General features: G+C 46.0%; 1 protein-coding gene and 1 long non-coding RNA gene across 7 annotated transcripts in view; one reads left to right on the top strand and one right to left on the bottom strand.

Moving 5' to 3' along the window:
• Positions 1-8,507, top strand: part of LOC142585813 (uncharacterized) — an 81,746-nt gene extending 73,239 nt beyond the window's left edge. For all 6 annotated transcript variants that reach the window (XM_075696836.1, XM_075696831.1, XM_075696832.1 and 3 more), the window contains 2 exons: positions 549-683; positions 4,785-8,507. In XM_075696836.1, coding sequence (XP_075552951.1) covers positions 549-683; positions 4,785-4,889 — 240 coding nt within the window. In that variant the 3' untranslated portion in view covers positions 4,890-8,507. The remainder of the gene's footprint in view (positions 1-548; positions 684-4,784) is intronic.
• LOC142585817 (uncharacterized) overlaps positions 1-26,437 on the bottom strand; it is a 77,456-nt gene that overhangs the window by 10,172 nt on the left and 40,847 nt on the right. The gene's annotated exons all lie outside the window — the stretch shown is intronic.

The raw sequence follows: 26,437 nt of genomic DNA, 5'->3' as shown, positions 1-26,437 counted from the left end.
GGCATTTAGTGTTTAGCTATCATTTGCTGCTGAATTAGGGCATGGAGGCTTGTATTACTAATGCATAGATGCCAGCCTAATGCGTCCTGTAAGCTATGTTTTTGTATGCAGCCTTACCTTGCTACAATGCAGTCACATGCTACACGAACATATTTCCGTGATATCCAAGTTTATTCATCACTTATAAACATAGATTCATTACACACTGATATCGGAAGAAACATTCTTTATTTACTTTGTTACATATTCGATAATTCATTATGTACGTGTTTGTTATGTTGTGGTTCAACTTTATTGGCTTTATTACCAGCTAGGCATTCTCTTTAACTGTGGATAGCACTGTAAATTTTATGTGAAATAAACTTCAGTTCGAGCTCATTTGCTCGTCATTTTCATTTAATTTGTCTACAATAATTAACAGCATGAAAGCTTGGTAATTGTTGACGTCACAGTCTTGTTGTTTTCTCACTATTAATCAGAGCATTGCTTTAGTCTTCCAACATGCTCACTGTTGCCCATCTTTCATGTTTCTCTGTCTCTCGAACCAGCTCCAGGAGTCGGCTGAGGAGCTGGCCCTGCTCAAAGAAAAGTACTCAGTCTGTGCCCTGGAGAAAGCACAGCTTCATCAGGAGCTGAAGGCCGTCAGTGACGAGCGCCAGCTGCTGCTGTACCAGTCTAAGGCGGTCAGTCATAAACCCTTTAAACCATTTGCATATGAGTCTGTGCATGCTGGCCTCCACCACTGCAGCTAGGAGTGACAATAAGGACACCAAGGGGCTTGATCATTTAGCAACAACTGTATGAAACTAAGGGACACCAAAGCCAACCTGTCGCCCTAGCCAAAATGGTATTGCGTGCATCATGCCTTCCTAGTTTTGTGCTCCCTTTGGTTGATTTTGCAAATGCTCCTTCTGTCTAGAATGATAGCGTAGTTCTTGTCGCTCAGACGTGTCAAGAGTTCATAAGGTCCAAAGTACTTGCTCGGAATTTCCTTTTTATCTAAGACTCAGCTCCCCCATGGTTCTATAGTAGTTGTATAATAGTAAATTATCTACACTATACTTTCCTTGCCTTTATTGTTCGTTAGCTTCATGTGGTTGTCAGTAAAAAAATTTTGCACCTTGGTGGACCCTATTTTCTCATGAATTGCATAGAGATGGTCTCTACTCTGTCAATCCTTGATATTTTGTCAAGAAACCTAAAATGGAATGTTTTTGATACACTGAAAATTTTGCTAGCTACACTCCATTAATTTTCTTCATTGTCAAATTGGCTTCTAAACTGAGCGGTCACTTTTTCTGGTATAAATATTTTTGCAAATTAATCATAAAAATCTGTAAGCCAAATTTGTGAGTTTTGGTTACTTCTTTTTGTGCAGAAGAGAGGTCAACATTGCTCAACAACAAACCTCTACTAGTAAGTAGTATGATACAGTGTAAAGAGGAGCCTGTAATGCAGAGAAAAGTTGCAGGACCTCACTGCAAGTGCATGATACATGAGCACGCAGAATGGTTCCTTAAACTGAACACCCGCATAGGAAAGTGAGTTAGTCATGTAGTTTCATCAATGCCCACAAGGTTGTCATAACTTTTGTCCACACCCGTGTACTCAAGAGTATCGACATAACCAACAGCTACCATTATTTGCACAAAGCTAGCTCTTTGAAGGCCAATTACAACAAAATTTTAGACTGTGTAAAAAGCCTAGCTTAAGATAATGTAGATATATTGAGGAGCCTCCATGCAAAATTTCACATTTTATATATGAGCAGAAAGCTCTGTGAAAAGCTCTAAAAAGTACTGCCATTACTGCTCACTGCATTAACGCATGGCTTCTTGGCATCACCTCCAAGATTGCAATGGCATACCTGTGCCAACGCAGAGGCCCCGCCGCTGAATAGTGCAGATACTGTGGCTGCCACTTTGTGCTGCGAACAAGCCTTCTCACCATCGAGACAGGTGTACTCTGATTGGTCTCTGATTCTCAAGGCATAGCAACACAAGCCAGCCCGAGCGTCCGGCACCCATGGCACACAGAAAAGCGTTGAACACGGTGTGCTGGGGCTCGCGTCATAGTGACATCACCAGGTTCACACATCGTTCGCTTAGGTGCTGTTTAAAGGCTGCAAGCAAAGAAATATACAATTACTAGCTCTGCAGCTTTGCCAAGTTTGGTTTGGGGGTATATTCTACTCATTTATAACAAATGGACCCAAAGTGAAGTTTCATTGCAGTTGGCCTTTAAAGAGATGCAGAATCTATTTTAACGATTCTATGCAAACATGCTGAGTCGGTCAGGTAGGTCCTTCTAATCATTAAGGGGTAGATTTAAGCACTCTGCATAAAGCATGTACTAATTTATTATAACTATTTAAAAATGTGCACAGCGTGGTGCATAGCATAGTGTGGTGACGCTTCCCTGTATTTTTAGCTGCTGCTTCCCACACTACATAGCGTGGTTATGTCACTTGAGCATGCGATCCAATTGGCTAAACATTTTAAGTTGTCGGAAATGCTTAAAACATGCTTCTACAATAAACATATTAATGCGAAAGCTTTATTTGGCTGATGAGGTGGAAAATCTGACGTATTGTAGTTGTTGGCGTTGGTGTGACCAGTGATGGTCCAAAAAGTCATCAAGCCTTCGACCTTTGGTGGGAGTCGGACCCACAACCTTTACTGTTAATCAAGGTGAAGTTAATTAGACACAGTTAAGACGGAGTTAATTAAGGCACTCAAGCCCAGTACCATTCGTGGGAGTCAAACCCACGACCTTTGGTGTTCAGTAAAGCGAAGTTAATGAAGGTACAGTTAACATAGAATTAAGGCACTCAAACCCACAACCTTGGGTGGGAGTCATACCCATGCCCTTTGGTGTTAATTAATGCACATTTAATTAAGGTAGAGCTAATTAAGTTACTCATATCCACCACCAGTGGTAGGAGTCGAACCGACAACCTTGCGCTGTGCACACCTTGTGATGAAAACTGTTCATCAAGGCGCTTCTGCTGACATTGCCGCTCGAGTCATTTGACTAGGCCAATGGCGCCACCACATGTTGCCACACTTCTGCTGGCGTGGCCGCAATGCTTTCGCATTCATCCACATAGGGATAACTAAGTGTTTCTTGAGTCTTTTAATAGCATACGTATGTGTAGTAATTTGTGTACCCTTAAGAACAAGTACACAAATGCAATAAATCTAGATGTTTCTTCAAACCAATGGCCCACTTCTGCCTGAGAAAGCAGATTGTCTGCTACAGTTCTGGAAATAGCAGCTAATTTGATATGGAGGGGTTCTCACATACAAAAAAGGAGGTAGACCTTGGTGTATTGGTACTGTCCCCGCCTCCCACACAGAAAGTGTAGATTTGATTCCACATGCTGCTGTACATTCTTTTATTTCTTTTTCCACTTCTTTTTTCCCCCTTTAACATTTTAGAGGAGCAAAAATACTATGAATAGCCCATTTCCCCATATTCACAAGTGAGCGGCAGCGCTTTTTTTTTCATATGACTGCAAAAAAATCTTACGCGCATAATATAAAGAATTGTAAGCGTTATTATTAGGTATTTTCATGAAATTTGCAGTTTTCAAACTGAAACAATACCAGGAAAAGCTAATTTGTAGTTTGGACGTTGCATATGTGCTTGCAGCAATGCGCTGAATCTCATTTTGCTTCATTTACCATTAAAAAAATAATTATTAAATTACAGTCAGCAAACATTGTGCATAGTGCCGCCACATCTCCATTCGCCACACGGAGTTCTCCTGCAGAAGCCAGAATAATTAGGTTCTGCATTTCGCTCCACGTAGCCCAGGCTTGTGAAGCTTTTCTTCCCCTCTTTTTCTTTCCCTCCTCCCCAATTTGGCACAGAAGGCTATTTTGCTGAGTAAACATTGGTTGGTCCCTGAGAAAGTGTAATCAAAGGCAATGACTTGGTTGGCCAATCCTGATACTAGTGCGCTGTATGTGTAGTTTTAAGGGTTTTAACCCTTTAAGAATGCTAAAAAGGTTAATAATACTTGCAAAGAAGACTTCAACTTTAGTGTGTGCAGATGATTCTGTTGATCATAGAAAGTTCAAGCAAAATGTTTGTGTCAGAAATGCAGTTTATTAGGAGAAACATATTTTTACGCTGTAACGTAGGTTGGCTTCACTGCACACAATAGTGTTTCACTGCACATTTTTTACTTTCCTTTTTTTACATGTCTCAGCACAGTGCACTGTACTGCGAGATCGCTCTCACTTGAAGAAAAAGCTGAGCTCTCCAAATCGCCACATTTTCTTTTCTTTTCAACATGACAGCGTTCAGTAATCACACAGTGGCTCGTGACACAAGAGTGAAACGAAAAACAAAAGTCTATGTTCTAATTCTAGTATTTAAATGAAACGCAAAGCAGCGGATGAGCTGAAATCGTCTTCAAGGCTGCATGAAAAATAAGCGCTGGATGAGTTGAGCTCGTCGTTCGCCATTTTTACAAGTAAGCTCTTAACAAGGTCAGCTCATCTCCGACATGGAAAGGGTTAATGTGGTTTGTAACATGTGCTAATGGGCTGGAGGCAGTGCAACGTCAAAGCAACTTCCCGATTAACATGCCCAGCAGCACAACTCAACAGGTATACCAGGAACCTATTGCTTTACTTTGACAGTCATACTGCAACAGCTTCTGCAATAGCCCCCCCCCCCCCTGCCCTTTCTTTTTTGCAGTAGTTGCCACTTGAAAAGTGCACATAGTGTTTCAGTCGGGAGTGTTTGACGAGATTTACGGCTCTTCTTTTCAGACATCGGCCTGCTCAATAATCCCACTGTGCATCCTTGTGCTGGCCATTCTGTTGGGCTTTTACCCAACGCTCTCCTACTTCACAGCCACGGCCGAGGCTCCTTGAGGGCATCGGCTACTGGTGCCAGGGCTTTCTCAAGCAATGTTCGCGTGTGCTTCTGCCTGCCTACGTCATTGCCATAAGGCAACAGACAGCATGAAGCATCTTGAGCCTGAGTCAGCACTTTTTTTTTTCTTTTTTTTTTTTTGTTCTTCTGGTTGTGACCTTGCACAGTGAAGACACAGCTTTGAGGACATGCTTCCCCACGGGTCCATAGGCAGCTTCGACGTGCTCTGGTGGTGTGTGTATGTGCGTGTGCAGGCACATATGTGTGCTAGTGATTTTTGAAGCATGCACTGACATTGGTTGCTTTCAAAACGCTTGTCCATCGTGCAGAATTGGCTTGCCTACCCTACCCCTCTCCATTGTAAGTACAAACCCTTTACTTAGGTCTCGCGCTATTAGGTTGTCCCGGCTAATTTTTCTGTTGTGTGGCCATTTTCAAGCACCTTAGCGAGGCCACCAGGCGAGTTTTCATTTGTGTATGACACATTGGTGTGACTTGCTGCCGGAGTGGAGACTGATCTGTTTGTGAGGTCAGGAGGCAACGCATTAGGCTTGAAGACCTTGATTATACTGCGCTGGCGCATCATGTGAAACATCGTATCGCTTATGGAATGGACTCACCACGCCTTAGAGGGGCCTCCAGCTTTGCTTACTTGCCTTGTGTATATGTACGGGCACTCTATGTGCAAGTTTAAATACAGTTCATCTCTCCATCAGGGCTGCTACCACTATTTTGTAGGGCATAATTCTTGTGTTTTAAGCATTTAAAAAGAAGCTCCTATTTTTGTGTTGTCTAGATGTAGGCTGCTGCAAAGAGTCTGAAGCGAACAAAATTGCCAAATACAATGCTGTTAACCTGTCTCAGCCTTAAAATTTTGTTTAATGCATACAAAATAATTCCTTCTGAGATATGTTTATTCAAGCGCATTGAATGTTAGTGCCCTGGAACCTTATTGACGAAATGGGACCCACTTTGTTGTCGAGGTGCTGATGTGTTTTGTTTATGGCATTACAGTTTGCTGTGTCCAGAGATATAGATTTACTAGTGTTTACAAAACAACTGGTGCTGTTTATCACTTATGTGCATAGATATTTGCACAATCTGGCCTGAATGGAGTATGTGCTCGTGCAGGAATTTCAGTTTGGCAGCCATGTTTAGGGTAGATTGTAAATTTGCAGAAGAAACTGCATTCACGACTAACAGTTTACTGCCCTCTCCATCGTGCTGTCTTAACTTTTGTTTGTAATATTTGCTAACAGTGTTCTGTGGCCTCGCAACAATGCACAAAGCTCACGCTTTGAAATAGGGCTCAGATTTGCTTGTGCTTTCAATCAACAGGCACATTGCATTCAGCATGTGATACTTGTGTTCTCAGTGGGTTAACTTTTCCTGCGCTAAAAATGTGAACTTACTGAATGTACTTCACTTGCAATTTGCAAATTTATATAGGGGTTTTAAAGTCTTGCTGTAAATTTTGCAAGCTAAGAACTGTTCATTTCTTTATAGTTATAACAGAACAAGAATGTTGCCAGCAGTCTTTGTGGTTTTTTTTTCTTTTCTTTTTTTATTTAAACCATGCCTCAATTTCTGGCCTTCATTCTGGTTGACATATGCCAGGTGCCTAAACAGCCTTCAGGCGTTCGGCCCCTCGCAAGTCCCTTTTCTCTCGCATAATTAAGCAGTGCTATTTCATGGATAGGTCACACCCGTATGTAGATACAGATTTGACTCCCTAATGTGCCTGTACATAGTATATTGATCTGTAGAGACGGAAAAGGACTGTCAAGTGCCATCATATTTCTCAGTGCTATCAGTTTTTGTACAGAAAAGAATACAATGCACACACAGACATGCAGTCTTGTAACATAGAATAACAAAGCTTTAGTACTAGCTGTGTCCTTTTTTTTTTTTTTTTTAAACTGCAGCATTGCTTTGTACCTGGACTTGGAGGTGCAACCATTCTCTTAGGCATTGTGTAGTAGCAGTGTCTGTGTATATTGTCTGAAAGAAGCCGCCTGCTTTGGCTTAGTAGAAGCAAGCCCACCCTACTCTGCGTGCTTACAGCTTCACTTGTCTCGTTAGGTTGGTTAAGTTGGTTGAGGCGGTTAAGGTTCAGTTAAGGCTTATAGCTGTCCTGACTTTGTCATTACAGCAATACCTCATTGATTCAAAGTATTTCAGGCCATAACGATTGTAATACTTTCTAAGCTTTAAGATTATCTGCGAGGAAAAGCAAAATGGTAGTGGCATCAAACCATTATAGGAAGTGTAATGTTGAGTGAATTCTAAGGTCTCCACTAGAGCACCCATAATAGTGAAGTAATACTGTTCAAATGCTACGTCAACCACAAGTACTTAGTTCTAAACCAAGCCAAAGTGGCATCAGTGCTAACCACATGTATCTTATACATTTATATTGCAATGCAATATTTGTTCGAGTGCATGATCAGGTTAGCAATCTTGGCATAAAAGGCCTTCGAAGGAGTTACACTAGTAATCTCATTGGGACGTCTGAACTGTGGGTCATTTGAACAGAGCAAGTAGACCAGACTCCAATTCCAAGGAGCTGTCAGATGTACTGTCACTTTTCCTTTGCTAGAGAATAGATAGCATCTATGTGTGCACAAAAATTTAGTATAATATTTCAGTCATGGGAAATCACTGTTTTTCTCTTTTCATAAACATAGAATGTGCAGTTTAACAAACAATTACAAACAGCACTAGTCTAAACAGTGCAATAACTTGTTTCTATCTCTGCTGGAAAATGAAGTGCAAAGCCAGTGAACTGCATTCGAGAGAACCATTGCAATTAGTGAGTGGCTTACACCAAATAGTTCTGGTCTTGCCGAGCTAAATGTGCTCATCTGTGCTGAAGCACCTTGACGTGAAGTGTAGTTGGCAAGGCTCGGCAGGTTGGGTGGGCTTGATGCACGCCAAAGGTGAGAATGGAAAAAAAGTTTGTGTAACACCACTGCTGGGCTCCCTTAGTCACAGAAAGGGGGGACGCCTGTAGCAAATACTGTAGACTTACTGGTTGTCATTCCCACTACTACTTCTAGCTTCACTGCTGAATGCAGTAGTCAGTATGCTTTTGTTGAGATGACCTGCTACAGGAGCTTTCAATTATTGCTAATTTATGCAAGTTAACCGATCATTGCCCAGTTGCAATTTATAATGTTGTTGCCAAGGTTGTGTTGTTTAAGAGTGTGTTCCGTTTTGTTCCGTTCTTGCCACCTCCCTCACCCTGGCATTAGAGCTAACTTGGCCATAGGTTGGTTAGGTAACATAGCTCGATGTCTGCGAAGAGGTAACTTAGCTGACACATTTTGCTGTTTCTTTTTTGTGCGTGTGTGTCTGTGATTTCAATGCTTTGAAGTTGTTGTTAGTCCATGTATGTTGCACATATGTATTTGTATATTCTTTCTTTTTTTTTGGAACAAGAGCAGTATTTGTGTTCCCGTTTTTGTTTTACGTTGCCTCTTGTAATATAATGTTCATTTTCCTTCCTTTTAAAAGATCTGCACTTAAGAGCTCAGTCTGCTTTAAATGAAAATTGAAGCATTACGCTATGATACAGCCAGCAGAAAAACTGAATAAAGTTGTGTGACGAACCTGCACCAGTGTCTTAAGTGGCAAGAACTGTGGAAACTTCCAAAATTCTCTTATCAGGCGAGGTATGTAGGAAGTCCGTATTATCTCACCAACGCGACAGATATGATGAGTGAGCTGGCAATGGGACTGCAACACTCAGCTGTTGAAACTAGTTGGGAATTGTATCTGTGTAGTGCAACTGGACCAGACTAGACAATGGAAGTCTTGCAAGCTGTAGGCAAAAGTCTTGGGAGGTTGATCCCCCTTCATCATACTTGGAAGCTTTCCAGACACTACACGCATGTAGAAAAAGTAAAATGTAATTGTACTAATCTTTAAAGCTCTCTCCACTTGCCTTATAAATCATGTGTATTGACTGCAGGTCACATGTAGGGAAAAACCATTAAGAGAAAGCTTTAGGTCGAGGCCAACTTCGAGTTCCCTATTGAAATACACATATGTAAGATCTAGAAATGCTTTCATTGTGTAGACCGTGGGAGTAACACACGCTGGATTTGAGACCACCCGCTGAGAAGACATCAGGGCCCGTGACGCGGCGCCATTTAGTCATGGTGTCGTTCAGCAGGCGACTAATTAAAAGTTGTTTCTCTCTCTCTATATCTATCTCTCTCTCTCTCTCTCATTGTGTAGCTGCATGTCATCATCTATTTGGCACTACATCTGCAGGCTTGTAGTGGTGCCTGACACCAGCAAAAGATGCCAAGAGTGAGTGGGGCTATACTAATCCAGGTAGAACCAAATTAGGAAGGCCCGCTAAGCTTGAACAATGACACTCCCTCACCAAAACAGCATTTGAGAGATTGCATTTGAGAGACAAAGGTAAATTCTAGCAGGACCTTGAATTTTTTTATCGAATTGTGGAAAATCGATACGTCTAAAAAAAATAATGAAGCACTGTGTATTATCATCGGATTATTTTTATGTCCACTGCAGGGTGAAGGCCCTTCCCAGTGATCTCCAATTACCCCTGTCTTGCACTAGCTGATTCCAAGTTGTGCCTGCAAATTTTCTCATTTCACCACCTTGCCTAAGCCTCCTTTCTCTTGGCACCAATTCTATAACTCTAAGGGTCAACCGGTCATCTGCCCTACACATTACATGGCCTGCCCAGCTACATTTCTTTCCCTTAATGTCAAACACAATGTTTACAAATCCGTAACTTTGCACCAAATACAGGTACCACAGAATTGCACCGGTTAGGGCATCTGTAGCAGACAAACCTGATATATCAGTTTACAGCCTACGTGAAATTGTTGCTTACGAGTATTGTGCAAAAGTCCTACTCACACTATAGGGGCATATTTTAGAGGGGTGTACAGTGCTTCAATTCTGTCTGCTTTAGATGCATCATTTGGTGCAGTTCACTATGGTATTGCATTACATTGCTGAATTAGTTGTAAGCTTGTTACTTGAATTATTGAAATTCTGCAATTTTAAGAATTCTTCGAAAATAATTTGACATTGAAAATAAACTTCTACAGTTATTAGAATTTACATTCTATTAAATGCAACAAGCCTCAGCAAAGTGCTGCTGTTGTTGCCAAGAAAAACAATTTCTCCATTTCCATGTATTTGAACACCAGCTCCTATGCTAAATGTCTCACTCCAGACTATAGGCTGATTGGAAGCTAATATCACCTGACATATATTTTCAGTTCCACTACTTATCAAAAGTTGTGGTCCTCCATATGCACTATGTATATGCTCTTCAACCACCAATTAATTACGTTCACAGAATATTGTTTGACCACATTTCTTACATCTTCAGAATCATGAAAAGTGTACAGCTGCAGGATGGATTAGAAATTTTCAAACCTTCAGTGAGTTTTGTCAAGTTTACAGTGTATAGACACCATGTGAGAACTCTATACAGCAATGTCAAATGTAAGATCATCAACTGTCTTATGTCTAGCATACTTTCTTACCACCTATCCAGCCACTTGAAAGATATGTCTAAAGTGAAACATTCTGAAAGACGATGATAGAAGCCTTAACCTGACACAAAAGACACCCAGCCCACTCTACCTACCAATTTCAGCTGCCTCAGTAGCCCAGTGGCTGTGGTGTTGCACTGCTGAGCGCGAAGTCGCGAGTTCGACCCTCTACTTCGGCAGCCATATTCCGATGGAGGCAGAACCTAAAAGTGCTCGTGTACCAGGCATTGTATGTACACTAAAGAGCTGCAGGTGGTCAAACAATATGGAGCCCCCACTACAGCATGCCTCGTGATCTTATCGTGGTTTCGGCATGTAAAACTCCAGAGTTTAAATTTGTACCTTCAAACTTACTTTACTAAAATTGTTTACACATATCATTCATACGTCCAACACCAGTCGGGAGTGTTTCAAGATGTATGTGGAGTTTCAAATATTTTCCTCGGTGCTCTTCCTTTTGATGCTGTATTTTGGCATGCACAATTGTGCACACAGCACGTGAAAGGCAGCTATATACATATGCAAGAACAGTGACACATAGCATTCCTTGATGGGCCACTTTACGAAGCCTACATTAATAATAATAATATTTGGGGTTTTACGTGCCAAAACCACTTTCTGATTATGAGGCACGCCGTAGTGGAGGACTCCGGAAATTTCGACCACCTGGGGTTCTTTAACGTGCACCTAAACCTAAGCACACGGGTGTTTTCGCATTTCGCCCCCATCGAAATGCGGCTGCCGTGGCCGGGATTTGATCCCGCGACCTCGTGCTCAGCAGCCCAACACCATAGCCACTGAGCAACCACGGCGGGTAAGTCTACATTAAACATGTCCTTAATTGAGCATGCTACCATATACAGCTATTTATTGCACTCTATTCATGGGTACATCAGAGTGTGTTTAGGCCAACGCAATTAGAGTACTCTCACATCAAGCACAAGCAACTTTGATATAACCATATTGCATCTCTTTTTTTTTTTTTTTTTTTTTTGACAGAGTTCAATGCAGGTTGGGACTTCAGTGAGGGTTTAGACTACCCGTATAATGACCAAAAAGAGCTTAGCTGAGCCTCAGTACTCAATCCATTTGTCAGTGGTTCACAGTTGTAGCGGTCATGATCACTATGACCAGCTGACAAGTTATTCAGAGACCTCTATGTGTACGCTTCTTTTAGGAAAGATTAAGTGACACCGGAAATGGCTTGTTTAGGCTGCAGTAACTAGAAAAAGCCTGTTGCAGATTAAGTGCAAGCATTACCTTTCAGGAACATTATGTGTTACTAACAATTCAAGATCAATTCACCCTTTTTCAACACACAAAACAATCAAAGCCACAAGTCTTCTGCAGCATCAACCCTGTTACTTGTTTTTAAATTGAATATGAATCATTCGAGGTGCATGAGGCAATTTCACAGAAATAAGGCGACACAAATGCTTTGCCAGGCATTGGCTCGTTTCTCTTAATAAATAGCGCTTGTCTGTGATAAACTGTGCTCGGTCTAGAGTGCCCTAGAAATCTCCTCAGCAGCGTAATTTCAGAAAGGCTGTTATAGATTGCTTTAGCGTTGCCACCTCTGCAAGGGCAACTGCTGATGGCTGTGCTTTTTGTCGTCTAGAGGACATTGCATACAATGCTAGAACATATTAGGGTTTGCGCTCTGAAAGTGCTTAGATTGCAAACACGTGTATATAAATATTTTTGCAGATGCAGTGCTCAGCATTATATAAATGATTTTCATTACTGTAAGTAAATGATTGCAATAGCAGCCCACCGTGGCAGTTAAGAGGAAGCTATATCTCGGGTGCTCCTATCTAAATACATATAAAAGAATTCTTTTTTCTTGGCAACCACTGCAATAAATCTGGCAATGTTTGTTGCATTTAAAAGAAAAACTTAAAATCTAGTTACTGTTAATTTCAAAATTTTGTTTAGGTTATTCTTTTATTAAAAATCTACAAAAATTGAACATTTTCAGAGGACGAAACTATGAAGCTTACAATTATGTAACTCAGCAATGAAAAATATCACAATTATGGGAATTGCATCTAATAGTATATCTAAAGCGGAAAACACAATTGATATGTTACACATGAATGTCAAAAATCTTAGTAATATGAAAATACAGGTTTTGCGGAACCCTTGTACACAATGTAACAAATTCACGTAAGATATAAAATAACATATTGAATTTGTCCGCTTTCAATAATATAATGGGTGCCGTTTACGGAACTGCGATATCTGTTCTTGATGCAGAGCTATTTGTAAACATTGTGCTTCTTTTTTTTCCAACTTTCGAATTTACGAAAATCTTTTAAACAAAGCTCAGGCCCTAAATCGAAATTCTACTTCCAGCAGTCACTACAATGTAACTTTCTCTCTCAAATGCAACAAATTTCATTAATATCAGTCCAGGGGTTATCTCTGAAAAGCGTTTTTGCGTTTTACGTGTAGTTGAATAGGCAGCGTGGGAGTTATGCCCGAGCTAAAGCTCCCTCTTAAATGCTTCTCTGAAAAATAATTCCATGAACTTCAACATGTCTGTGTGCATGTGTGCATTCGTGTTTCTGTATACACACACATTACACAAAGCTTTCACAAATGTGCAAGTTCATACGTAGTTAGACATAGGCTCGCAATAAATACACAGAAGGAGGTAATCATTTGTGTACTTCGGCCTTTATTTGTCAACCAGGGATTATCTCTGATATAAGCAGCAGTCGATCGCTCCTTTATAAACCTGCGCATTTCGTTTAGTTATTGCTGATGCAGATATGTAAGGGAAGAAATGCGATTTCATTAGTTCTCGTTCTTCGGGACGCATATTTCCCAGATTTACCGCTGAGTGCGCGACATTCCACCGTGTTTCCTCGGCACTTGCACGCAGCCAAGCGGTGTTTATTTCGGGGATAAATAAGCGAGCGTGACGATCGAGCCGAGCTGCGCTATCGTCGCGCCCTGACCGGATTGCGGAGAGCTCTCTGCCGGAGGGGCTACAAACGGCCGCGCTACACGGCAAGCAGCAGCTGCCGACGGCGGCGACGACATCGTCGCGTAGTCTCTCTTGTTTTCTCGTTCATGCGTGCGGTCTCGGTCAAGCGCGCGTGATTGTTCCGTCAGTGCCGATAGCGCGTCCCACCGGCGCCGCGTTGATGGGGCAAAATCGATGGCTGATTGCTAATCGGCCGCACTCTCATTGTCTCGGCCGGCGCGTCCTTATCGGCGCGTTACGCTCGCGGCTTGCAACCGAAAGCTGGCATCGCCGGCCGCGCTCATGCCGGCACCGCTCTCTGATCATGCAGCTACCGGGGATCACGTAGGCATCCGGCCCGGCGGCGAGAACGATTTCCCGCTGACCGCGCGGGGGGGCTCGTCTGGAAAGGCACGCGGTATCACGTTGCACGGCCGTTTAATAAATATGCTCGTGGCAAATATTTCAGAGGTGCGCCTTCGCTCTTTCGGTACATCGCCTTGTCGTCTCCACAGCAGAACTACAGGAAACTTAAATCGCCGAAGTGGCTGTGGCGTTTCCACTGCTGAGCACGAGGTCGTTGGTTCGGCCCTCGGCCTCTTCGGTCGCATTTCAGTGGAAGCAGTGGCGTAGCTAGGTCGTCTGGCACCCGGGGCCCATAGGTCTTCTGTCACCCCCCTCCGCGGGTGTAGCTGGCGGAAAGAGGGGTGTCTTCAGACGCATATGACACCCCCCCCCCTCTCTGGCCCCTTGCACCCGGGGCCCACGGCCCCCCGGCCCCCCCTGTTGCTACGCCACTGAGTGGAAGCAAGATGCAAAACTTCTTATCTACCGACATTTTGGTTCACTGTGGAGCTTTCATACGGAGTTCTACACTGCAGCGTCTAAATAGTTCTGTTGCTATGGGACGTTAATACTTCCGCCAATGGCTCAATCATACGAGTGTCGTTCAAGTCAATCCGGGACTTCTTTTTTTTAACAAATAGAACAAATTTCAAAGTGTGGAAAGTGGATTTATTTTTCCACATAACATTCAGGCACAGTTATACACTTATCCCAGCGTTTAGGCAGCTGCTGTATGTAAGCCCGCGTAAATATCTTGGACTACCATCGTTGAGGCAGTAAAGGTCGTGCTGTTTGGCAAAGGGTGCTAGTCTCCTTCCCCTGGAGTCCATCTTCAAGCTCTCCCTAACAAATGCTTGAAATGCTTCGGCATTGAAAGATTTATTATTACGATGGAGCCATTGTAGGACACCATTTTTCACTTCATCATCAGTGTTGAAATATTTTCCTCCAAGGAATTTCTTCAGGGGCCCAAACAGGTGGAAATCACTTGGTGCTAAGTCAGGACTGTAGGTGTGTGTGTGTGGTAATATCTGCCAGCCAAGTTCCTGGATTTTGATTGTTGTGTTCATAGGAGGTTGTGGCCAAGTACTGCACCAGTGTGGCCAATCCTGCTCTGGTGAGGACACTCCAGGCCTGTTTGTGCAATTTTATCAACACGCGGATTTTTTTTTATCCGGTGGAAAATTGCCGGCACCGGGATTCGAACCACGGACCTCTTGCACGCGAGGCGGGTGTTCTACGTCACCTCTACGCACCTCTACCTCTACTTCTACGTCACCTCTACGGCAACCTCTACGCCACCGCTGGTGGCGTAGAGGTTGCCGTTATCCTCAAGCAGCAGGATAACAGCAGGTTGCCGTTATCCCTCAAGAGAAAAGTATATAATAGCTGTGTCTTACCAGTACTCACCTACGGGGCAGAAACCTGGAGGCTTACGAAAAGGGTTCTACTCAAATTGAGGACGACACAACGAGCTATGGAAAGAAGAATGATAGGTGTAACGTTAAGGGATAAGAAAAGAGCAGATTGGGTGAGGGAACAAACGCGAGTTAATGACATCTTAGTTGAAATCAAGAAAAAGAAATGGGCATAGGCAGGACATGTAATGCGGAGGGAAGATAACCGATGGTCATTAAGGGTTACGGACTGGATCCCAAGGGAAGGGAAGCGTAGCAGGGGGCGGCAGAAAGTTAGGTGGGTGGATGAGATTAAGAAGTTTGCAGGGACGGCATGGCCACAATTAGTACATGACCGGGGTTGTTGGAGAAGTATGGGAGAGGCCTTTGCCCTGCAGTGGGCGTAACCAGGCTGATGATGATGATGATGATGAAGTTCCGGGATTGTTTGGAATGTGCGTTGAGCGATATGCGGTCGTTCATTGTCTTGCATAAAGACCGCACCCTTTGTGATCAAACCCGGACGTTTCTTCCGTAAACTCTTGTGCACATCGCGCAGAACACGGCAGTAATACTCGTTGTTGATAGTGACACCATGGAGTAAAAAATCAACGTGAATGATTCCCCGTTTATCCCAGAATACACTTCCTATCACATTACCAGCAGACGCAGCTGTTCGAAATTTCTTGGGAGGTGGTGATTCCGTATACTTCCACTGCATCGATGCTCTTTTGGATTCTGTGGGGAAATGGTGAACCCATGTTTCGTCACATGTCATGATGCGATTCAGAAAATCCTGGCCTTCCCTTTCATAGCGTTCCTTCAGTTCTCTACAGACTTCAACTCTTCTCGGTCTGTCAAAAGCAGACAGCTGCTTTGGGACCCAGCGTGCACTCATTTTTCGGAACAACAAATGATCATGAATTATTGTGTTTACTGTTCCTAGCGACAGATTACACACCCTTGCCATTTTACGACAGGTTATGCGACGATTGTCCACGATCAGCTGCTCCACGCGCTGAATGTTCTCAGGAATGACTATTGTGGGCTGTGATCCTCCACGATCGGGATCGTCAGTAATAGAGATACGACCATCTTTGAAAGGCTTACACCATTCAAATGTCTTACTGCGACTGAGTGTCACATCACCGTACTGAGCCTGGGGTCTTCTGTAAAATTCAGCAGGTTTTACGCCCTCGTTCACTAAAAACTTCATCACAACACGCTGTTCCACGTAGACGTTCACACTATTGTCCGCCATCTTGAATAACAGTCTATCCAGAAGCGCGGGAAATGAGCGCCGTCTACCAGTAACAGGACACAGGTGCCAGTTTCTACTGCATACAAAACCTCCAGCCTAGGCGTCCATTTAAACTGGGAAAGAAAAAAGCACCGGATTGAGTTGGACGACCCTCGTATATATTGTTTCGGTGGCGTCGATCGAAGCTGTTCTGAATGCGTAGCAAAAAAGCTACATTTCGAAACTATTGCGAACAAGCAATCTATGTGCTCTAATTCGAGAACCGTTGAAGGTTGATGACTTAGCACTTTACGAATTTCGCGCTGAAACCGTTGCCGATGGCATCATGAGTGACGCACGTGGTTTTCGCGACCAAACCGCTTCTTTTCCTTCTTTGTCGGGGAAAAGGAGCAAGAAAAAAATCTCGCAGATACCACGCACTATGGGTGGTAGCGAAGCTTTGCTGAGCCGTCAGCACGAAAAGGTGCATCACGATAAGATACGCGCGGCTGATTTCGGCGAACATCGACAAGTCCCGCAACCGTCCCATGGATGAATCTTCAGCACCATTGGTGGGCACAACGTTTGCAAGAACTTCAGATCTGCCCAGTGACTCCATAGAAGAAACCGCTCTGCAAAGCGCGACACAACGCTACCACGGAACAAAACGTGTATAAGCCTCCGGACGCCACAAAGCAAACTTGAATAAACACGTTTGCGATGCTATGCTTGGCAGTGTTTCTGCCATGTTGGCGTTTTGAAGCAATTAGTGATGCAGTATAGCAGCTCCTTGAATCAATCAGATGACGAATTTGACGACGTCCAGACCCCAACACCAGTATTGGCCCACCGAAACTGTAGATTTAGGTTTCAGCGAATGGATGATGGGCCGGCTGCATATAGGCTTCTTCTTCAGGCGAGAACCACAACATCTTAACTCCCAGACGTCACAAAGAAAGCATCATGGAACATATAGTTTCCCTGAATGCATTCCGCCATGTCTGGAGTTTGGAGCCAATTAGGGACGTCTAGCAATCCGAAGTCATGCAGCTTCATGTCAGCTAGCAGAGTGTGCTCTCTCATTTTATGTTTGAATTATTATGTGACGCGAGTAACGCACCAACTATCCCACAGCACTAGCTTTACGAGAGGAGCTGGTAGGGTGTGTCTTAATTTGAATGTGGCCGTCTCCTAATGGATAGAGCGTCGGCATGCTGCGCGCTGGGGGACCGTACGTTATCTTCGTTATTGTGAGTCTTTAGTCGGCAAGACAGATGACGAAACGCCAAACCCCAGGGGAAAGGGTAGGTAAAGAAAGTATATCTCTTTAATATGTCGCCAGGCTGAGTACTGGTTTGTTTTCTAATGTATTGTAATGTAGTGTATCGTATCTGTTGTCTTCTATGTAATGTAACGGATATACCTGGTGCGCGGGAATTTCGAGGTAGGGTCGCCAATGGGGTCTTTCGCGTCTCCCCCCCCCCCTTTTTTTTTCAGCTTTAAAACGCTGCTGTCACCAAGTCACAGGGCGTCCATATTTGAGCGAGAAGAATAATAAGGAGATCCGAGCGGATCTCTTCTCAAAGATACAAGGCCTCAACCATACGGTATACGCGGACGACATCACCATCTGGTGCTCCGTGGAGTCGGACGGCTTTATCGAACCCGCTCTTCCCAGGAGGCAGTCGAAACCGCCGAGTCCTACCTCAACCACATGGGCCTCAAGTGCTCCTCCGCCAAATCGGAGTTGTTGTTGTACTGTCCAAAACGACAAAGCAAAAGGCCTAAGGGGCGGAAACCCTTGACCGAGCGCAACATCACCGTCCGCACCAGAGACGGTCGCCCAGTCCCCAAGGTCGAGTCCATCCGAGTACTGGGAATGATAATCGAGGCGGGCGGATCAAACATCCAAATGGTCCACAAGCTGACGACAAAGACAGGCAACGCGATACGACTCGTACGCAGAGTGGCCAACCGTCAGCACGGCCTCAAAGAAGACAATCTGCTGCGTCTCGTACACGCGTTCATCCTATGCCACTTTGCCTACGTCGCAGCAATGCACAAGTGGAAACAATCGGAGTGTGACAAGCTCAATACACTCATCCGAAAGGTAGTGAAGCGGGCCCTCGGGCTCCCGATCACCGCGCCGACGTATCGACTCCTCGAGCTCGGGGTGCACAATACGCTCGAAGACATCGCTGAGGTTCAGGAGAAAGCGCACATGATACGACTGACGATGACCAAGACGGGCCGTCACACCTTGCGCGAGCTCGGCTACTTCCCACCGAACACCCAGGATCCACCGAAGTTTACGCCGGTTCCCCGCGAGCTCCGCCTCCTGATCACGATCGCACCCATTCCGCGGAACGTACATCCGGAACACAATCGAGGCAGGCGCCTAGCCCGGGCGACCGCATTCCTCAAACGCATAAACAAAAAAGCGGACAACGTCGCTTTCGTGGACGCCGGCCACTTACCGATGCAACCGAGCTTTCGCCGCGGTAGCGGTATCGTCCTCGCAGCGGACCCCAAACGCCGCCACGGTGCTCACACGCGACCCCGAGGTGGCGGAGCAAGTGGCCATAGCCTTGGCAATGCTCGACGACAAGCGAAAGACAATAATCAGCGACTCGAGACCGGCCATGAAAGCGTTCAAGAGAGGAGTCGTCTCCGACCAGGCGTTACGCATTTTCCGCGGCGCTGATCCGAGCACCCTCAAACACCACACCGTCATCTGGTTTCCCGCCCACCTGGGTCTGATCCCGGGCGCCCCGCCCAACCTCAACGAGACAGCCCACGATGCTGCGCGCGCGCTTACCGACCGCGCCATCACCCTCGGACAACCGCGTCTCGATAAATTGGAGGCGAACAGGGACGCCCCAGTAACATACAAGGAAATCGCTAAACACTTTTACTTGGGACGAGCTCTCTTTCCGCCCCCACACCCCAAACTAAACAAGCCGTAGGCGCTAACGTTACGCTTGTTACAAAAACATACCTGTCCCAAGCCCGCTACCTTACACATCATCTCGTCTACCCGTCTACGCCTACCCCGACGATGCGTGCCCCTCAATGCGTGCCAGCTACTCCCTGTCGGTCCCTGCGTGGGAGACGCCCACTGCGCGCTGACGTGCATCCTGCAGGACCTTTATTAAAGTTTGTCCAATCCAATCCAATCCGAGTGGCTATGTTGTTAGCCAGAGCCATATACGAAGAAACGGACAACGAAATCACATAAGCGCGCCGTTTTCCTATCTTCGGGATCGGCCCACGCATGGGGAGTGCTTAACGCCTGCTTCACCTCCGCCGCGGGTCGGCCGGCATGGTACTATCTTCGGTATCGGCCCGCGCATGGGGAGTGCTTAACGCCTGCTTCACCTCCGCCGCGGGTCGGGCCGGCATTGCACTATTTTCGGGATCGGCCCACACGTATGGGGAGCGCTTAACGCCTGCTTCACCTCCGCCGCGGGACGGCCCGGCATTGCACTATCTTCAGGATCGGCCGACGTATGGCCTGTTTCACCTCCGCTGCGGGTCGACCCGGCATTGCATTATCTTCCGGATCGGCCCACGTATGGGGAGTGCTTAACGCCTGCTTGACCTCCTCCGCAGGTCGACCCGCCATTGAATTATCTTCGGGATCGGCCCACGTATGGGAGTGCTTAACGCCTGCTTCAACTCCGCGCGGGTTGGCCCGGCATCGCACTATCTTCGGGATCGGCCTACGTATGAGGAGTGTTTAACGCCTGCTTGACCTCCACCGCAGGTCGGGCCGGTATTGCACTATCTCCGGGATCGGCCCACGTATGTGGAGTGTTTGCTTACTACACGAAAATTTCCTTGCAGGGTAGAAGTATACAGCTTCGCTGTAAAAGCCGGACATATCCAAATGCATCCCAGGTTGCGTTCGGTAGTTTCATGCGCTGGCAACACTCGTCAAGCAAACAAAGATGACTGCCGACATTGGCGGTATTGTCGTTTCGTTAGCTCAGTTTGGTGCTGTGGGCTGAAATTTCTTGCACTGCGACGTTGTGTCGATGCGTTTCGTCAAAGCCGGGAGGGTTTATAGCAGTGGACCGCCTTATCTTGAGCGGCTAATACCGAAGATAAGGAGCACCGAGGTCTTCTCATGATTGTTTTTTTTTACTTGACGCGCGTCTGCTGCACAGCGTTCACCAGACTAATTTGGTAACGAGCAGCGGTGCGCTGTGCTGTTGCCTGCTGCATATTCCATAATAATATATTATTGAAGTGAAAGATATCTATAGCGGCTCCACAGCCACCGTAGTCCTCCATAAAGAAAGCAACAAAATCCCAATAAAGAAAGGCGTAAGACAGGAAGATACGATCTCTCCAATGCTATTCACAGCGTGTTTACAGGAGGTATTCAGAGACCTGGATTGGGAAGAATTGGGGATAGGAGTTAATGGAGAATACCTTAGTAACTTGCGATTCGCTGATGATATTGCCTTGCTTAGTAACTCAAGGGACCAATTGCAATGCATGCTCACTGACCTGGAGAGGCAAAGCAGAAGGGTGGGTCTAAAAATGAATCTGCAGAAAACTAAAGTAATGTTTAACAGTCTCGGAAGAGAACAGCAGTTTACGATAGGTAGCGAGGCACTGGAAGTGGTAAGGGAATACATCTACTTAGGGCAGGTAGTGACCGCGGATCCGCATCATGAGTCTGAAATAATGAGAAGAACAAGAATGGGCTGGGGGGGGGGGTGCGTTTGGCAGGCATTCTCAGATCATGAACAGCAGGTTGCCATTATCCCTCAAGAGAAAAGTGTATAAAAGCTGTGTCTTACCAGTACTCACGTACGGGGCAGAAACCTGGAGGCTTACGAAAAGGGTTCTGCTTAAATTGAGGACGACGCAACGAGCTATGGAAAGAAGAATTATAAGTGTAACGTTAATGGATAAGAAAAGAGCAGATTGGATGAGGGAACAAACGCGAGTTAATGAAATCTTAGTTGAAATCAAGAAAAATAAATGGGCATGGGCAGGACATGGAATGAGGAGGGAAGATAACCGATGGTCATTAGGGGTTACGGACTGGATTCCAAAGGAAGGGAAGCGTAGCAGGGGGTGGCAGAAAGTTAGGTGGGCGGATGAGATTAAGAAGTTTGCAGGGACGATATGGCCGCAATTAGTACATCACCGGGGTAGTTAGAGAAGTATGGAAGATGCCTTTGCCCTGCAGTGGGCGTAACGAGGATGATGATGATGATGATGATGATGGCGGTGGTGGTGGTGGTGGTGGTGGTGGTGGTGGTGGTGGTGGCGATGATGATGATGATGAAGTGACCACGGAGAAAAGAAAGTTGATGCCTTTTTCGTGTTCTTCAAAGCCTGCCCAGACGCTCCGCAATGCATGGGAGCCATGGGAGCCAGTGGTTCATTGCGGCGCCAGCACATTCCGAGTCATACATACGTCTTTCCAGCGCATGAACAACTTTCGTCGGGCCTGCTGCTGCTCCATGCTCGCTCCTTTGCTTCCGCTCACGGTGCTTCCGCGTGATGTACGATAAAAGAAAGCTGTGGCAGTGCCTCATAAACTGTGACCGATCACCATGCAACTACTGGGACAGTGGTGGCCTCTCAGTGGCTCCCAGTTCTGGCGTCAGTGGGCTGGCATTGAAAAAGTGCAGGACAATATATATGGCGTAAAGTATTTATCGACCACGTGTGGTTGTAGAAAGTCGTGCTGTGACGCCCAGATGGCTTACCGTTTCCGTCGGACCTCGGCGTTGTCATGACGTTGTGTTGCATAATGCAGAGTAGTCCACGATATAATCAATTCGGAGCTAATAATTTAGGAACTTTAAACGCAGAACAGATGCATCTGTTTGATGGGATGAAGACAGCAAAATTAAGGGACTTCCGTCTCGTGTAAATGGCAGGCGTCGCTGAACGGATGCCTCGTGCCAAAGAGGAAGCGAAGACAGCAGCGTGGCTGTGGATACAGACGTTGTGCAGAATCCGCGTGCAGACATGGTGCCTCGCGAGCTGTGCTTACAATGCGCTAGTCTGCGCGGAGTCGCTAACCGCTATAGTCGGATAAAACTTAAATCTGCAGTCCACACCTTCATAAGCGCCAGCCACTGTTCCTCCGCGAAGCTGCAAATAGTTCGTATTCAAGCTTTCCCTGTTACCAAATAAGGCCGGTAACCACAAAATTAAAATTATTAGCGCATAGTTTTACAGGTTTTCACTCTTCAGTTATAGTGGGGCGGTGGACGCCAAATTTTTTATTGAACTGAGGTAAAACGCTTGCTTTGCTACAAGTACTTATTTTCACGTTTCACTTCAGTTGGCAGTGTAGTTTCATGAGTAAGACGTGTTCAGCAGTGAAATGAACTGTATTGTGGACTTTTGAAGAATGAAATGCTCAGACTCCACGCACTTTGTCCATGTTTCTTGCACACCTCGTCGCTTCCGCTGAGGAAAAGACTCTTCAAAACAGCAGACGCTCTGGAGGTATCAAGTACGACGCCATTTTGAAAAGGTCGCATGACGATTTTGTTTGCTTCTGTGATTGGCTGGCGGAGTAACACAACCTTGTGCGGTCCGTGGGCCTTGGTTGCTAACTGGTTTTTCTTAAGTTGTATCCTACTATAGCAACATTTCATTTCGAAGCGCCATTGGAAACTTATCGATGCATTCCGTAGAGAAGTCATTCATGCAGGCACGGAGAAGACGAAGTAGGGCTTGTATAATTTGCGCAGGGCTAGAACAACATTTATGAGCGATCGTTATGCAGTCAAACGCCTTTATAAGGAAGTGCTGGGGCCTCCGAAATCATTCGTTATACAGGTCACTTCGTTTTAAAGGTAGCGCACCGCACAGCTCACAATAGGACCGGGACAGGATTATTCGCTCGTGACACAGGCAATTTCGTTGTAGAGGCGTTCATTGTAGAGGCGCTGGACTGTGGTTCCTGATTTACGCGACGAAGAATACAGAAAAGTTCTTGTCTGCGCGCCTCAAGGATAATAATAATAATATTTGGGGTTTTACGTGCCAAAACCACTTTCTGATTATGAGGCACGCCGTAGTGGAGGACTCCGGAAATTTTGACCACCTGGGGTTCTTTAACGTGCACCTAAATCTAAGCACACGGGTGTTTTCGCATTTCGCCCCCATCGAAATGCAGCCGCCGTGGCCGGGATTCGATCCCGCGACCTCGTGCTCATGAGCACGAGGTCGCAGGATCACGAGCACGAGGTCGCGGTGTTGGGCTGCTGCAGCAGCCCAACACCATAGCCACTGAGCAACCACGGCGGGTCCGCCTCAAGGAAGCAAAGTAATACGTGCAATGGAGAGAGTATTTCCTCGACGAGATGTATATACGCGACAGAGTCTCTCTCTTCGGTCCTCAAATCAAGCATAATTCACAGTTACGTTGTTTGGTTCATACCTTCTCTCGACCGTTGCCTTGACGTGGGCAAGAATAAAGCACATGGGTTTTCCCACTGCTTGAGGCGTAATATAAGGAAACTCGGGCACATCAGTATCGCAGTGCGAAACATTTAAGGACAAGGTGAACTTTGCGGCTCGCACGAACGCGCATGTTGCGCGCATTGGAAGACGCCCGCACTTCACAAATAGTACCTGCGTGCTTGCTGGAGAAAAAAAAAGAAGAGAGAGAGAGATAAATATTTTTTTTATTGAAAAGCTCTGAGGAAACAGCGATGGTGCCTATCACTTTTATTGCGATTCGGGTGCATTCTGCCCGCGAAACTCTCAGAGCGGCCTTGGATGACTGTCTGAAATTTCTGCTGTACTCGTAAAACCAAACGGAGAACCAAGATCAGAATGCTAACAGTGTATGAGACAACTACATCACGGAAGACGTCAGGGAAATTGTCGCCGCGCGCTCTCCTGCCCGTAAAACTTTTTGCAAATAACGTGGTTTTCTGTAGCCATATTCTGGCAGTTTGGTATTGTCTGAATGTTGCGTACTTCTCAAATTGCCCTTCTTGTTCTCTTAGCACAGTCATCTGCTTCCCTTCGGAAACGAAACTGCACTTCGGGGCGCTTTTACCATAAAAACAAGCAGAAGGATACGCAGAACTACATTGCTGTTCGACGTTTTTTTCTTGTTCGAGCGCCCGTATGAAGATATTGCGACTTTTTGTGAAATGCACAGGTGTAACAAAAAAATTGGTACCTCAAGGCCGTACCGCCACAAATGCAACCTGTATCGACGGGTTGGAGATGGAGCATGCATAGCTCCATTTTCGACATCTCAATTGTCGAGACGCACTCTGAAAAACGTGGACTTTTGTCGCATTTCGCAGGGAAGGCTTCTTGGGAAAACAATAAGCGGTACGCTAAAGCACCTGCGCGGATATTGAGACATGACCACCTTAAGAGTGGTACTAGATTCAGCACCAGACTAGAAAATTGTAAAGCTTTTAAAAGTTTGGAACCCCCGCAGGGGCGTCTGCGTCAGCAGGCGTTTGGTGTGTTGCGACACCACGTACCCGAGCACACGAGGGTTGGACCCTCCCGCGTGTAACCGTGCGCGGCTTAGCCGTGTCCGGGGAAAGGGGGATCCTGGGGGTTGAGCCGATGCTGGGTGTTTGGACCTTTAAGGCCCCCCGGCGGAGGCAACACACCTCTTTGGCCTCTGCTTCACGTAGACGGCACCCCCGGACTGACCCACCCGGGGGAAATCGGTAGTTGCCTTTTCCTGTCTCTTTCTCCCTCCAATCTTCGTCTTTCTCTCACTTTCAATCTTTCCTGTCCTCTCTTTATTTTCGTGTTACTTCCGGCTTCGTAGGCAGCAAGGGTTAACCTTGTGCATTATATCCAGTCTTGGGTATATGTATTCGGTTATAGCGGGGTTGTACCGCTGGCGTGCGCAGAACTGAATATTTTCCGTCCTGTGTCGTCCCCTGGTTGGGCTCCATGGTGGGTGGCGGCCATCCCTGCCGAAAACACCATTCTACTAATGGCCACTTCTTTTCCCCGACTACCTGATCGCCCTCAGAAACGAGGGCGCACCGAAGATATTTTCCAATTTCTTGGAAACAAACTGCCAAACTTTCCCAGATTCCATGTAGTTCATTCAAACAAACCTGAAAAGACCATGAGAATGATTTCTCCTTTCCTAGTCTCAAAGAATCTCACTGAAACTCTTGGTGCAGGCTATAAAGCAACGAAAATGGCTAGCGGCGATCTCCTTCTGGAACTCCGCGATCCAAAACAGCTTGAAAATATTCCTAAAGTTCAGTCATTTGGGGAAATCCCAGTAACAATAACGCCACACCGAACTATGAACACCAGTCGTGGTGTTGTTTCTGACGACGATTTGATGGGGTTAACAGAAGTAGAACTGCTTGAAGGCTGGAGTGAGCAAAACGTGATCAATGTCAAAAGAATCATGCTAAGGCGTGACGGGAAGGAAACAAAAACCAAGCATCTTGTACTGACTTTCTCCTCAAGCATTCTGCCTGAGACACTCGAGGCCGGCTATGTAAAGCTACGAGTCAGGCCGTATGTTCCGAATCCCCTCCGCTGCTTCAAATGCCAGCGTTTCATCCACAGTTCCCAGAACTGCCGAGGCCGGCCAACATGTGCAAAATGTAGTTCCCGTGACCATGCCTCTGAAACATGCGAAAACGCTCCACACTGCGTGAACTGTGATGGCGAGCATGCCGCATACTCGCGGTCATGCCCGTCTTGGAAGAAAGAAAAAGAAATAGTCACAATCAAAGTAAAGGAAAACATATCATACAAAGAGGCATGCAGGCGGGTTGCATACCTTCCTAAGACCACCTTTGCCGAAGTGGCGCGTCAGGGGGCAGCGTCACAACGGCCTCCGGCGGCTGTTCGACCCACAAGCAGTGAGTCGGCAGTTACGCCATCTGCCCCCGCGACGGTTGCAGCTAGCGCTGCTCTGTCAACCCAGCAGAAGGGACCATCGAACCCGAAGGTGGGCGCAGCCGAGGCTGCCCCAACATCCCCGGCCCCTTCCAGCGCTGGCAACAGCCGGCGCAGCCAAATCCCTCAGGGAGCCCCATCGACCTCCGGGCTG

Source organism: Dermacentor variabilis, chromosome 6 (genome assembly GCF_050947875.1).
Source record: "Dermacentor variabilis isolate Ectoservices chromosome 6, ASM5094787v1, whole genome shotgun sequence".
Lineage (NCBI taxonomy): Eukaryota > Metazoa > Arthropoda > Arachnida > Ixodida > Ixodidae > Dermacentor > Dermacentor variabilis.
This window is presented reverse-complemented; position numbering and strand designations above follow the sequence as displayed.